The sequence below is a fragment of the Henckelia pumila genome, chromosome 3 (genome assembly GCF_033568475.1).
Source record: "Henckelia pumila isolate YLH828 chromosome 3, ASM3356847v2, whole genome shotgun sequence".
Taxonomy (NCBI): domain Eukaryota; kingdom Viridiplantae; phylum Streptophyta; class Magnoliopsida; order Lamiales; family Gesneriaceae; genus Henckelia; species Henckelia pumila.
Genome location: NC_133122.1, coordinates 146,144,822 through 146,160,009, shown reverse-complemented (window position 1 = coordinate 146,160,009; position 15,188 = coordinate 146,144,822). Strand labels below are relative to the sequence as shown.

Sequence of the window (15,188 nt, the reverse complement as noted above, 5' to 3'; positions counted from 1 at the left end):
TCGGAAGAGCTAGGGTGAATTTAAGGATTCCGTCTTCATTAAATTTATGATATGTCATATGTTTTTTGTTTTTTGTTTGATGCTTACATGATCATGTACCAAATGTGCATCATTAAGATTATTTTTATTTCAAAATTAGATACTTTTGTGCGAGTAAATATGAATTCATGAAAGAACCCATGCACATATCATGCACTATCCCCTGCACATAATGTGCACGATTATTGCACACAAATTCCCCAAATTAAATCTTGTTGAAATGCACAAATATAATCTTACAATTAAGTTCACATGTACTGTTGAATACATTAATTAATATTACACGAGAACAATGAGTTCTTGTACGCTTCTACAAATTAAACTACAATTCTCAAGCAGGTTACCTAGCTTGCTACTCCTTATTTGCATATGGAACCATTGCTAACATGGGGTTTCCTGCAAAGAGACACGAGATCTATCATCAACAAAATATTGAATCTCAATCAATTATTAGATATATGTAAAATTACCCGAACTTTCTGCTCGGGGTTCAACCAATGTCTGATCCCGCGCGCCACTTTCCGGATGTTCATATGGCACGATGGCTGTCATGTGTGTCCCCCGTATGTCACGTGAAGAAGAACGACCTCGCCTTTTCGGAACATGGTTATCGACAAATCGCACCGGGGGTTGAAACGAGAATTGTGACGTGGTGACACCGTCTTGTGCAAGCTGCGGATGCTCACCAAGGTACCTGTATATATGCCGCCGGCATTAAGACATGCATATAGAGTAAATATAACTTTATTTAGCATTATTTGAAGATCGGAGCATACCGACTAAGTTCCACCATCGAACGCAGTCTCTTGTTGGACGGTGTCACATAATACCTGTTAACATGTGACACAAAAGAAAATGCTTATATAGATGATGCAGACTAAGTATTTTTTTGTCATGAGAGACAAAATCAATAAGTACTGATACATACACATCAGCGAATTTCGTGCCTCCTTCAGCGCGAGATCTTATGATCCGTTGCCAGCCCTTTGGTGTCCGAGGAATGTTGGGCTTGTCCATTGCCCATAGCCAGTTTTGATCATCATCCCTCTGGACATCAGATTCCTTGTCACATGATACATCAGGCTTCCACTGCCTGGCTGTATCGCACGTGAAAGGCTGTTCGTCGATTGTTTCTCTGATTTCCTCGTACTTCTCCTTGGAGGGGACGAGCCTCCACTTTGAACATGAGGCGCACTGGACTGTATACGCCCTGACGGAGTCCCAAACCTTGTTTGCCGAGCTGATTGAATTCCGTTCCATTTCGACAACTGCCAATAAAAAGGGAACATTAATATTCTAAAGTGTCATTTAGGTGTGACGATTCTGCTTTTATGTTGGACATCAGTGATCAAGTTACTGAAGCATGATCAATGCAAATATATACTTCCTGTTGGAGATCTTCAAATAGCATTTTTCTAGTTCTTTTTGTTTTTTGCTGAATAAATTTCATGTGCTGTAGCATGTGATCACAACCTCTTTCAAGGAATACCTCGTCTAAAAGCTTTGCTTATTTGAGTTCATTTGTAAGATCTGGCACAATACATCCAAAATCGACCAATAAGGTATAGCTTTTTTGCATTAGTAACATACAAGCATCAGATGGAAATGTATCATCAATGAACTAAATAACAAGGTTCGTATTGATATGAACAATCATTATCATTTAAATCAACCAACACAATCATAATACCAAGGAAATTTTCTAGTGAAGAAACAGAAAGCATAAGCAAATAAATAAGCCTGGACTACCAATAATAAAAATAAAATGTTGTATAATCTCTAATTGTTCGACCGGCAAACTTTATGTCTTCAACATGTCAAACAAACATGCTGCATGCCTGTTTTCCCTTTTTATATCGAATATTTGGGCATGTTTAATTCATTAACATTAATTTATGTATCTTTTCCAAGGATAAAACAGCTAATGCATTGTTTCAACGAAAAAAAAACAGCTGATGCATCTGGTGCATGGGACTAAGCATGCAACGTATGTTCGCCTATTTGGATTGCAAGAACTAAACCACACAAAAGATTTATTGAATTGAAAAGCGGTATGAGAATATCAATGCCATAATTAAGTTCTTGAAAACTTCACGACCAGATAACAAACATAGATTCGCAGCTAACGATTTTTGTGCAAGTAGATGCTCAAGAATGGCATGTTTGCTACAGCAGTGTATGGTAATTATAACAAAGAACAGTTTGAATACCAAAGCGTTGCCCAAGTAAATAAAAGACTTCACGAAATCGCATAAAACTGAAGTGTATGACATTGTTCTATTACTGAAAAATATTGGCAAAGGATATTGAAATAATAGAATACCGACAGACATTTGAATTCAATCAATATTATGCACTTGCGAAAAGGCCATCTACACCATGTCCAGACAAGGATAAGCCAACTTCGTCACAAAAAACAAAGACAATACAAGTACTACAACCTCATGGCCACTTAAAAGTGTTGCATGGGATGCATCATTAATGAAATGAAGTAAGCTTTGAAATAAGACAGAAGTATCATTATTAGGTAAACTTGCAATAACAATTACATAATGTCAACCAACAAATTAAAGTTAACTAAAAAACTATTGTCAAGACATAAAACTACTGTTGAAAGAATTCAAACATAAAGGCAAACTTGATCATGAAACTTCAGAAGAAGTGCTCACATATAACACTGGAATACACTAATTTGTCACTCATTGGTTAATATACCATGCTGAATAACTTAAGAAAGAGCGAAAGAGATTGCTGAGCGCTGAAGAAAACACAAGGCTAACATTAAGATAGAACAAAAATCGGTGGTAGATAGTGCTCGTATATATTCAATAGGAGTGGCTTGTAGTAGTACTCGATGGTAAAACTTGCTATAACTGCTTCGGATAAGATAACAGAAACGGTTTTAAACCGCTCTTATGTGTTCATCAACTGAAGTGTTTTCAACCGTAACAGGAACGGTTTTAAACCACGTGGACCGGACAAGAAAGCTTTAAGTTAGTATGCATGTAATGATACATATATACAACCGCACGCGGATGCATGTTCCTGCTTAATACATTAACCTTGCTCTTTGCTGACAGTTAAACTGTCTGATGGAGAATCTTTAACACAAAATTCCCCTTAATTTTCATGCCAAAGGTGGAAACTTTTCCCATAAAACTAGACAACTCCTTTCATATTTAATTCAAATGACCAGGCTGCCATGCATCTTACAAATCATATATCCTATTGCAATTGACTAAAAGTATTATCAAAATTGTCATTTACCACCACAAGCATACATGCAAGTTGACAAAATTAAAACGCTGGATCAAAACTCGAACCGTATAAGTACATGAAAAAGACGGGCAATCTGAAGACACAAATTAAATCAACAAGGAAAAACAAAGAAAAATCAACCCCAATCATCTACACAACAGAAAATTTGATTCACACACGTTCGTGTCAGTTTTGAATTTCAGTAATGATTCTAAAGTATATGTACATTCTTGAAACAAAGATATATACACACCAAATATAAAAGAAAAAATCAGCTCTTTTCAACAGATCCGTATACTGAAGATCTTACCAGACGTAAAAAAGAAAGAAAGAATTTATCCGCCAAGAAACGAAACAAAACGAAAAAACATCCACACCAAACAATGACATAATTAAGAAAAAAAAACCCAACAGTAATAAAATGAATGAACGAGGGAAAGGAGCTGGAAAGATACCACCACCAAGATCAGATGAAAAATCCAAAAGTGTTCCCGAAGAGAAATGATTGTTCTTGTGTGTTTGTGTGTGTGAGTGATTGAGGAAGCTAGGGTTTGGTGGTAGGCGAGAAAAGCAAAAAAGGAAGTACGTACGTAGTACTAATATGTAAGGGTTGACTAACACTGACGGCCTTGTCTTAATATTTTTATTCATATTTAAATAAATTATTGTTTTATTTTTAATTGTTAAAAATTTAATTTCTCTGATCGATATTATTATATTCTTAAAATAAACTACCATCTTTTGATGTAATAAAAATATTTTTTTTAAAAATGAGAGAACTAGTGTATAATGTAAACCATTTGTAATCGTGGCATACACGATTTGTATCCAGAAAATATAAAAATAAATTCAATAGAGTTTTATAAAACTGTAAAATATTAAAATCGATGGTGATTTTTGGTTGAATTTTTATTATGTTTTGGATATTTTGTGGATCGTGGCAAGAAATGCACAAAAAATAAAATTAAGTGTAGAAAAAAAAGAAGCAAATTAAGAGCAATTTCGGTATGTTGAAAAAACTTCACAAAAAATTAGTTGTATTAGAGGTTCTTGCTTTATTAATAGTATCGATTTAATACTTGTGTGGTTATTAGGTATGAGCGTGGTTGTTTTGATCTGATTACTAACACAAGTTAGTAATTTTTGGTGTCATACTTAGGGGTGGGTTTTCGATATATCCTATAAAAAATATTGGTATGAAAAAATTCATATCGGTACCGATATCGAAATTTTGAAATTTTTGTATAAAAAAAATCCATACTCATACCGTATAGATACCGAAAGAACATTCGATATACCAAAAAAATGTCTATATATCGAAAAAATTTCGATACGATATTTCAAAAAGTCGGTATTTTGGTTCGGTATCCCAACTCTAGGACTCATACTAGTATTATATCACGTCAGCATTATCTAGTGTCGCATTAATATTTTTGATGTCATATTATCACTCCGACGAAATAAGATTAAAAACTAAAAAAAAATTAAGAAATAAAAGTTAATCCAAAACTAAAATTCAAAATACTTATTGGACCAAAACCTACATTGGATAAGTAATTGACAAAAAAAAAAAGTTATATTCTTTCAAACATACTATAAATTCGGGAGTTCAGAATTTCTTGTATGATGATACATTGAGAAGTACGAAACTCAACATCCTTTGGAAAACAACATGAATTTTTTTTTTTAAAAAAACATAATTATAATTTTCAATGGTTTTATTTTTTTAAAAAAAAAAGAGAGAAGAAGAATTCGAAAATGAAGGAAAATCAATATTTTAACCATATTTTAGAATATATTCTAACCATACCAACCAGCGGATATCAAATTTGAGACATTTATATCTTATGACTTATAAGCCTAACAATAATGGGCTCTATTCGTTCCATCCTATTTGAAAGAAATATTTCATTCCTACAAATTTCTTAATTTTAAAAAGATTTTATATAAAAATCTTTTGCTTTTCTTGGACATGAAGTCACGTTGAGATATCATATTTAAATTATTTATTTTCTTATTTAAGAAGATTGAGTTATCTTTAATATTATTATCTAATTATTTTGTTTCTCAATCTTTGTAGATTTGATGTGATCAAATCTAGGAGAATCCTACGTATGCATGGAAACCAAGATGAGAAATATTCTTGCCTATATATTGAGATAGGCGTGCACAAGGAAAAATATGAACTTAGAGAGAAATACACTACCGTGTGAGATTTAGAGAGATATAAGTACATACAGGGACGTAACTAGGATTTTTCTTCAAGGGGGGTTAAATTTTAGGTACAAAAAAATTATAGACATTGAATATTCTAATCTATTATATATATATATATATATATATATATATGTTTATATAATCTAATTAACTCTCTAAATTTATATATCATTTAGTTTTTCATAAGTTTTTAATTTTATTAAATATGAATATCATAATAATGATATAAAAATCTAACTTTTATTATATTAGCTCCCCTAAACTTAATAGATAATATATATTATATCATTACACAAATTTTTTTTAAAAAAATAAAGCATTTTCCATTTAAAATCTAATATACGGATGATACTTGTCTAATTTTTTTAATTAATTATCTTTATAATATAATTTATTATTAGTATAATATAATTGAAATTTCTCAAACTCCATTTGAAAATTTAGTTAGTCCAAATCAAAGTTAAAATAGGCGAAAACAGAAAAAAAAAATATGTTTTATAGAACCCAAAACAAAAAATATTATTAGTTTATATCAAACATTGAAAGAGCCCAAAATAAAATTTTTGAAAAAACCCAAAAAGGAAAAAAATACATTATATTGGACCTTAAAAATATACACATAATATACACATATATATTAATATACCCCCACTGTTGGTCCGTCCCTGCGTACATACAAGAGAAGAATTCTGGAGAATTATTGAAGCTGTGTTGGTCGTGTAACCTTGAAGCCTTGAAGAACACGTGAAGATCGAAAATCAAAATTGAAGTGTTCTAGTCGAGTTTCGGCCTCAAGGATTCATCTCCGTATTTTGTTTATTTATTCTATTTCGTATAGAATTTTAGGAGATGCTTATCTTTGGTTTATTTTCTGATATGTTGGAGAAAATTGATTTTACAATAATCACTGGTTTTAGAGTTTGTAAAACTCTTTGAATTATTTTGTAGTGAAAGTTTTGCCCTGAGGCGATACTTTTGCTTAAAACATTTGATTCTATTTATTTGGTTGCTTGTTTATTTTATTCACGCTTAAATTATATTTCGCTGCAAATTACACAAGGTGTTATTGTAGGTGTTGTAAACACCTTGTGAAAACACCTCAAACTGTTTATGTGCAATCCTTATTTTCTTACACTATTTTGTAGAGCATTATTATTTTTTTACAACATTTAAGATATATATTATATTATTTTTTGACGGATAAAACCTATAATATTAAAATGGATCAAAAGATGTCTTTAATTACAAGATTTGTCAACAAAAAAAGAAAGCCACCCTAAACCCAACAAAACGGGGAAGGGGAAGATATATATTATATTATGGATTCGATAGTTCCCTCATATTTCTGGCCTTTAATATTATTAGTGTTCTTTTTTTAAAAAAAACATGAACAAGTTTGTACGTTGGTATCAAGTTCAACAACTGCATTATAATCCCTCATTAACTTTTACAATTATGATATCTTATCTTATTTTATGTAAACATCTTAACAACTTATTATCAAAACTATACTTTTTATGATCACCTTTATAAATTTGTAAAACATCTCAAATCTCAATTATAAGATATATGAGCTTATAAAATGTTTAAAATAAGTTTAACCAAACATAATATAAAATATAAATATAAATGAACAAAATATATAAGTTTACTATAAACAAAAATTCCAGGTTAATTAAATAAATATAATTTAATAATATATACGGTTCCTTCTACATTACTATGGTCTATGTATCAAATGTTCGTCATTTATACTATATTTATTTCCAAACAAGTAAATATATTTTCGCACAAGCAAAATTAGTCGAAAGTACTCTTGCACACAATGTGCACGTATAAATAGTGCACAATCCCAGCACACAATGTGCACGTATAAATAGTGCACATTAATCAAAAGTACCCAAGGCACACACAATGCGCACGTATGGTGCACTATCATTCATGCACACACTCTGCACGATTATAGCTCTAAAATATATGCAGAATATATACAAATCTAAACTCACAATTACAGTGATTATATACAAGTTGATATGTTTTGGATATAAGCCCGCTCTAGCTTTAACATACGACGTTCGTTGCTTGACATCAGATAGTAGTAAATCAGTTATTTACTTGGTGTTTAAAGATTAGAGTATACCTACTAAGTTCCACCATCGAATGCAATCTCTTGTTAGACGGTATCACATTATACCTGTCAAGATATAACGTAACAAATGCCAATTTCGGGCCTCCTGCTCGAGCTCTTATCACAAATATAGGTGTACTAGGAATGTTGAGCTTATCCATTGGCCATATCCAGTTTTGATCCTCACTCTTCGACGGGACAAGCCTCGCTCGATCCACTTTGAACGTGAGGCTCATTGGACTGTATATGCCTTGACAGATTCCCCAGACCTTAATTATTTTCCCAAGCTGCTTGGATTTTGATCCCTTTCAAGAACCGCCAATAAAGACGGAAAAATATTCTAAAGTGTCACTCAGTGTGACGATTCCGCATTTATATTGGAAATCAGTGATGATCAAGCTAGTATAAACCTAGTTTGAATATAGAATAAATAAGCATGACTATCTTTGGGAAACCGTGGAGTAAATATAATTAAACAAAAACAATGAATTTGAAGAGAATTATTGCTTTATGAGTACGTACGTATATGCTGTTGAAATGATGTACGTCCCCTATAAAACGTGATCAATTCAAATCAATACTCTCTGGAAAATCTGCAAATATAGCAATTTTCTAGTTGTTTCTTTTTTATGTAAAATTTTGTATGTTATAGTAAGAAACGAACTCTTTCAAGTAGCATCTCAGCTAGGTTTATAACTTGTTATAGTTCATAATGATTTTGCGCAATAAGTCCAAAATGGACAAATAAAAGTATAAATTTTTGCAGTAGTAGCATATGATCGTCATGAAAATAAATCGTCAATGAATAAAAAATATAACAAAGTTTGCACGGACAGTTGGTGTGATAGTTCAAATATTGTTTTTTTCAAATATAACATTTGCAAACAAGCCTCGAATACCAAGATCGAAACCGAAAATGAGAAACAAACAAGACAGTATATTAATCTTCTATCTGAAAAATTTATGCTGGCTGTAGTAGTCTCTGCATGTGGTGGGATGGGACTAAGCATGTAATATAAGTTTCGCGTATTTCATTGCGAGAACTAATATTCCACACAAATTTCATTGATATAAAAATATAGGATGAAAATATCAAAGTCAATACGTTCTTGAAAACTTTATAACCAAATGAATTGCATATAAGAATCGCACGCCGACAATTTTTGTACAAAACTTTTTTCTAAATTAAAAAAAAAAATTCAAGCTCTTCACAGCACGCCAAGTTCAAGAATGTCTGGTTTGCTATATAGCAGCACCAGCGCATGGTTAAACAAAGAAAGTTTGAGTTGCCTAAGTTGCTCAAAAAAGAAAAGACTTCAAAATGTCGCATAGAACTTTTGGTATGACATTATAGTAATTGCTCTATGCTAAAAATCTTTATCAAAGGGTATCAAGATTAAAAGAATCCCCTCGTCGACCAACACATGAATGCGACCATATCCACGTGTGAAAATGCCTTCTTTTTGACATCAAGCCAAGGAATATCAGCCAACTTTGTCATCAGTAACCAAGGGAATTGTTAATTATAACCTCATTAGCCACTTAAATGCACGTGTTGCCATAGATGAACATACTGAAGTAAACTTTGAAATAAGACAGAAGTATTGCTATTTGGTAAACTAGCTAGCAACAAAGCTTACATAATATCAACATCAAAGTTAACTAAAAAAACTGTTTGTCAAGAAACAAAATTAATGATGAAAGAATTTAAACATAAAGACAAGCTAGATCGCGAAACGTAACTTCTCATGAAGGTACTCCATAAAAAATTGGTATATATATTACTAAATTGTAGCTCATTAAATGTAAGGATCGATGCTAATTACCTTATTATTTGGCTAGATTTGTTAATAATTATTTTAAAATGATGAATTAAAATAATTAAACCAAATAATTAATTTGTGTGTTAAAATATATATTAAAAAATATCGATGTATAAACAGTATTAAAATACATATTTATTTTTATGACACATAAAAGTTGAAATTAAATTAACCGAATCAAATTTTGAACCCAAATAAAAAAAATAGAAACACACACATACGCATATATATAATATATTTATATCATTGTCTTCTCTCCCTCCCTCAAACATAATTCATGTTCCTGCTTCTGTTTTTCTTTTTCCTTTCCAATTCGTTTCTTCATCCGGCCATAACTCTTTCATTGATCGTTCGATTTCAAATCCGAAAGTAGTCCCGGAATTCTTGCGACGAGGGCTTTCTTTTGGTACCAATTTTGTAAGCTTTTCTCGCGTCGGCCGAAAACCCATTTCCGACCAACATGGCCGTTCGCCGTCCCTTGCCGCCGCCGTTCGTCGCCGGAGCTAGGAGGAGTGTTGTTCCGGTCGTTTTGATCTTTAATTCGAAGTCTTGAGGTATATTTCGAGTTAGAGTTTGAATTTGGGAATTTTTGGTTGAATTCGAATTTAGATAATTAATATATGATTATTTGTTGGTTATAGGTGCTATATTTGAGCCGATTGAAAGTATCGATCGAATTTTTCATTTTTCTGTAATTTGTTTCGAAAATTCAGATTTTATATATTAGGGATTTTCGAATTATTGTTATATATCAATATATCATAGTTCTGAAATTTTTGGGAATTTATCGGAATTTTCCAAAATATTAATTTGGGCATTTTCGATCCTAGGATTGAATATTTGAATTATTTGGAAGTTGAAATAAATGTTAGGATTGATGGAATGATAATTGCCTCAGGTTTGGAGTAATTAGGATTGCATCAAGTTTTTAAGAATTACTCTGATAATTGCCGAGGGCGTTTTGACGTCTCACCTCTGATGCTAGCGTAAGGGCTGCGCAGTTCTGCAGACTGCTTCCGCTTGACGCGTACTGATATAGGGCCGCACAGTGTTTGAAACTGTCCCCCTAGCACAGGTGGCCACAGTATATCTATTATCCTTTGGATTCAGATTTGATACCCGATGTTCTTTTACCATTCACTTGCATTGCATTAGTTGTTTTACATATCATTTATTTTGCTATAATTTATTTGATCTTCGTACTGGGGTTTGACCCTGTCCCTCGGGAATGCTGTGATTTTGTTGTTATTGTCATGGCAGGTAATACAGGTGGTTCTATTGCCTCTGGTGGTGCATTTACCAGTGGATCCCAGGGAAGGTATTGAGTTGTCGTGAGTTCCCAGATACTATGTAATATTATTGGAGTCTTTTATTTGCCGGGGAGATGCCTCTTGTACCTGTATCGATATTTGAGATTTGTTTGCTGATGTGTTTGAGCCTTGCCGGCTTGCATGTTCTTAGTCCTGGCCAGTGTGGCTGTAGATTTGTATTGTTGAATTGGATTCTATTTTCGAGTATTGTATTGCTGTCTGAGTTTTTAATTTTCCTGGTATGTCCGATTTACGGGGAGGTCATGCTGAATTTTCGGTAGGCCCGAAAGCAAAAAACTTTTAACTCATTTTCGTTGTTTACATTAATTAACCCTAATTGTATGGTCATTAAATATAAATCAGGAACGGGCCCTCACATTTGGTTTCAGAGCATAAACTGGGATATGCTCGAAATAGAGTTTAGGACACTTGAGTCTAGGCACGAATGAAAATGATTGCGTATTTGTTTGACTACATGCTCTTACATGTTATGTGTTATTTGAATTATTTGTTTTAGAGCTAGTAGTTAACTAGGCTTTGACTTCTAGTTAAGCTTGTATGACTTGAATTAAGTTATTAGCTTGTACTATCTTTTTGCCTAAATATTTAACCTTGGCTTTATTTAGATGGCCCCAAGACTTCGAGGTGGAAAAGGGAAAAATATTGTCCAAGAATCTGGCAGTCAGAATGAGGTTGGTCTTGATGGAGTTATGCGTGGGAGACGTGGTCGTCCTGCAAGAGATGCACGAAATGATATTGATGCTGAAGTAGACCAGTTGACGTATCAAGTTGATGAAATGGAGTTGGTGGTTGCTAGGTTTCAAAGATTGAATCCACCTACCTTCAATGGAGAAAAAGGTAGTGAACGACCTGAATCTTGCTTGAGAGCCATGAACAACCTGTTCGGGTTGGTGCACTATAATTCTGAACGTAGGGTAACAATGATAGTGCTACAATTGAAAGATACTGCTGAACGTTGGTGGGAGGATATGCGAACAGCTCTGGTTGAGGCTGGTAAACCTGTTACTTTGGATGTCTTTTGTGCTAAGTTTCGACAAGAATATGCTACACCTTCTTTTGTGGCTGACAAAACATCTGAGTTTTTCAATCTCGTTCAAGGTGATTTGAGTACTACAGAGTATGCCAGGAAGCTGTCTTCATTGTTTACTTATGTGCCACACATTGCTGCCAAAGATGGAGCTAAACTCGAGAAATTTATAGAAGGACTGAATCAAAATATGTACTCTTTGGTCTTGGCCAGCAACCCAGTCGATTATGCTGATGCGGTTGACAAAGCCATCAGGCATAAAGCAGGGTTAAGAAGGGGTCGACCACAATATACAATGCAAGTACCCACTGGAACTGCACAATTTACAGCAAACTCATATGTTGCACCCCAGCAGTCATTTCAACAACCTAGGCCGCAAAGATTTTTTAATCACAACAGGAAGCAATTCAAGAAGAAGTCATTTAGCACTTCCTCTAGTTCCGATAGTTCTCGTGGTGGGGGATCTTCATGGGTTCCTAGAGAGTCTTGCAATAGGTGTGGAGACAAACATCCTTCTGAATAGTGCATAGGATTTCAAGGAGCTTGTCGTTATTGTGGCCAACTAGGGCATTATGCAAGAGTTTGTCCTAGTGGGGAAGGACAGCAGCATCAGACTTCTCAACTCAGCCAGTTTCCTGGAGCTCCAGCTCCTAGACCTTTCACTCCTCAGTTTGCACCGCAACCCAGTTTCTCCCAACCAAGAGTTCCTTCTGAGCAGCAATTCCCAGGGCCTCAGCAGGCTAGAGTCCATGCTTTGACTCACGACCAGGCTCAGGATGCACCTGAAGGGGTTATTGTAGGTATTTTTTTTTTTTTTTTTATCTTTGATCATCCTGCTTGTATATTGATAGACACAAGAGCATCTCATTCATTTCTATCTGCTGCATTTATTGTTGAGCATGATATTGCTACTGCCTTGTTGATTGATCTAGTGTCTGTGTCTACCCTGGCCGGTGTGTATTTGAGATCGTGTGAGATAGTGATAAACTGTGTAATCTGTTTCGATGAAAGTATTATGATAACCAACTTGATTAAGTTGTCTATGTCTGACTTTGATTGTATTATCGGAATGAATACTTTGACCAACTACTGAGCTACTGTTGACTGTTTTCATGGAGTAGTGAGATTCCGACCGTATGTTGGTGGTAAATGGAATTTTTGTGGTGATGATTCTCGATCCTGTATTCCTTTAGTGTCAGCCATGCAGATGTTTAGGTTATTGTCTGCAGGGAATGAAGGGTATTTGATCTTTACAGTCGATGCTACACAAGGGATTGAAGGTTTCAGATATTCCAGTGGTCGAGAAATTTCCTGACGTCTTTCCCGAAGAGATTCCAGGCTTTTCGCCTCAAAGGGAAATAGATTTTAGTATTGATTTGATGCTAGGAGCAAATCCAGTTTCCAAAGCACCTTATCGATTAGCTCAAGCAGAATTGAAAAAATTAAAAAAACAGTTGTAGGATCTCCTTGCAAAAGGTTACATCAGACCAAGTATGTCGCCATGGGGAGATCCTATACTGTTTGTGAAAAAGAAAGATGGATCAATGAGAATGTGTATTGATTACCTTCAGTTAAATCAGATCACAGTAAAGAATAAATACCCATTGTCACGCATTGATGATTTGTTTGATCAGTTGCAAGGTACGTCTGTGTACTCAAAAATTGAACTTCGTTTTGGTTACCATCAGCTTTGAGTCCATGAAGAAGATATTTCAAAGACAACGTTTCGGACACGATATGGTCACTATGAATTTCTCGTCATGCCATTTGGGTTAACGAATGCTCCAGCGGTTTTTATGGATTTGATGAACCGTATATTTCGAGAGTTTATAGACAGATTTGTTATCGTTTTCATTGATGAAATTTTGATATATTCAAAATCGTTGAAGGAGCATCGAGATCATTTGAGGTTAGTTCTTCAAACTCTCGGAACTGCACAGCTGTATGCCAAGTTTTCAAAGTGTGAGTTCTGGTTAGACATAGTTGTATTTTTGGGACATGTAATATCAGCTCAGGGAGTGTCTGTTGATCCCAGTAAAATCGATGTTGTCCTTAATTGGACAACACCCAAGAATGTTTTTTGAGATTCGTAGTTTTTTGGGATTGCAACTGTTCTTTTAATTCTTTCAATTCTGCTGGAGCTAGTCGATAAGATGCTTTGGAAACTGGATTTGCTCCTGGCATCAAATCGATGCTAAAATCTATTTCCCTTTGAGGCGAAAATCCTGGAATCTCTTCGGGAAATACGTTAGGAAATTCGTCAACCACTGGAATATCTGAAACTTTTAATCTCTTATCTTGTGTGGCATCGACTACATAGATTAAATACCCTTCATTCCTAGCAAACAATAACCCAAACATCTGCATGGCTGACATTAAAGGAATACGGGATCGAGAATCATCACCATAAAAATTCCATTTACCACCAACATATGGTCGGAATCTCACTACTCCATGAAAACAGTCAACAGTAGCTCGGTAGTTGGTCAAATATCCATTCCGATAATACAATCAAAGTCAGACATAGACAACTTAATCAAGTTGGTTATCATAATACTTTCATCGAAACAGATTACACAGTTTATAACTATCTCACGCGATCTCAAATACACACCGGCCAGGGTAGACACAAACACTAGATCAATCAACAAGGTAGTAACAATCTCATGTTCAACAATAAATGCAACAGATAGAAATGAATGAGATGCTCATGTGTCTATCAATATACAATCAGGATGATCAAAGATAAAACATATACCTGCAATAACCCCTCCAGGTGCATCCTGAGCCTGGTCGTGAGTCAAAGCATGGACTTTAGCCTGCTGAGGCCCTGGGAACAGCTGCTGAGAAGGACCTCTCGGTTGGGAGAAACTGGGTTGCGGTGCAAACTGAGGAGTGAAATGTCTAGGAGCTGGAGCTCGAGGAAACTGGCTGAATTGAGAAGCTTGATGCTGCTATACTCCCCCACTAGGACAAACTCTTGCATAATGTCCCAGTTGGCCACAATTACGACAATCTCCTTGAACTCTTATGCACTATTCAGAAGGATGTTTGCCTCCACACCTATTGCAAGACTCTCTAGGAACCCATGAAGATCCCCCACCACGAGAACTACCGGAACTAGAGGAAGTGTTAAATGACTTCTTCTTGAATTGCTTCATGTTGGGCTTAAAAAATCTTTGCGGCCTAGGTTGCTGAAAAGATTGTTGGGGTGCAACAGATGAGTTTGCTAGAAATTGTGCAGTTCCAGTGGGTACTTGCATTGTATACTGTGGTCGACCCCTTCTTAGCTCTGGTTTATCCCTGATGGCTTTGTCAACCGCATCAGCATAATCGACTGGATTGCTGGCCAAGACCAAAGAGTA

At 34.6% G+C, this 15,188-nt stretch overlaps 1 protein-coding gene across 1 annotated transcript; it reads right to left on the bottom strand.

Moving 5' to 3' along the window:
• Window positions 1-391: 391 nt before the first annotated feature.
• Window positions 392-7,803, bottom strand: LOC140889688 (putative methyl-CpG-binding domain protein 12). Its single transcript, XM_073297411.1, has 5 exons — window positions 7,659-7,803; window positions 968-1,307; window positions 816-869; window positions 510-733; window positions 392-435 (listed from the first exon to the last, which is right to left on the bottom strand). The coding sequence occupies exons 1-5, from the start codon at window positions 7,801-7,803 to the stop codon at window positions 392-394; spliced, it is 807 nt and encodes a 268-aa protein (XP_073153512.1).
• Between the last annotated feature and the right edge of the window lie 7,385 nt (window positions 7,804-15,188).

What these genes read in the sequence shown, in the direction of transcription:
- LOC140889688 (XM_073297411.1), bottom strand. Translation starts at nt 7,803, where the DNA reads ATGGATAAGCTCAACATTCCTAGTACACCTATATTTGTGATAAGAGCT. An exon ending in GCATTCGATGGTGGAACTTA is followed by an intron (nt 1,308 to 7,658) that starts GTAGGTATACTC and finishes TTTTATTGGCAG; the next exon opens with TTGTCGAAATGGAACGGAAT. An exon ending in ACCCCGAGCAGAAAGTTCGG is followed by an intron (nt 436 to 509) that starts GTAATTTTACAT and finishes GTCTCTTTGCAG; the next exon opens with GAAACCCCATGTTAGCAATG.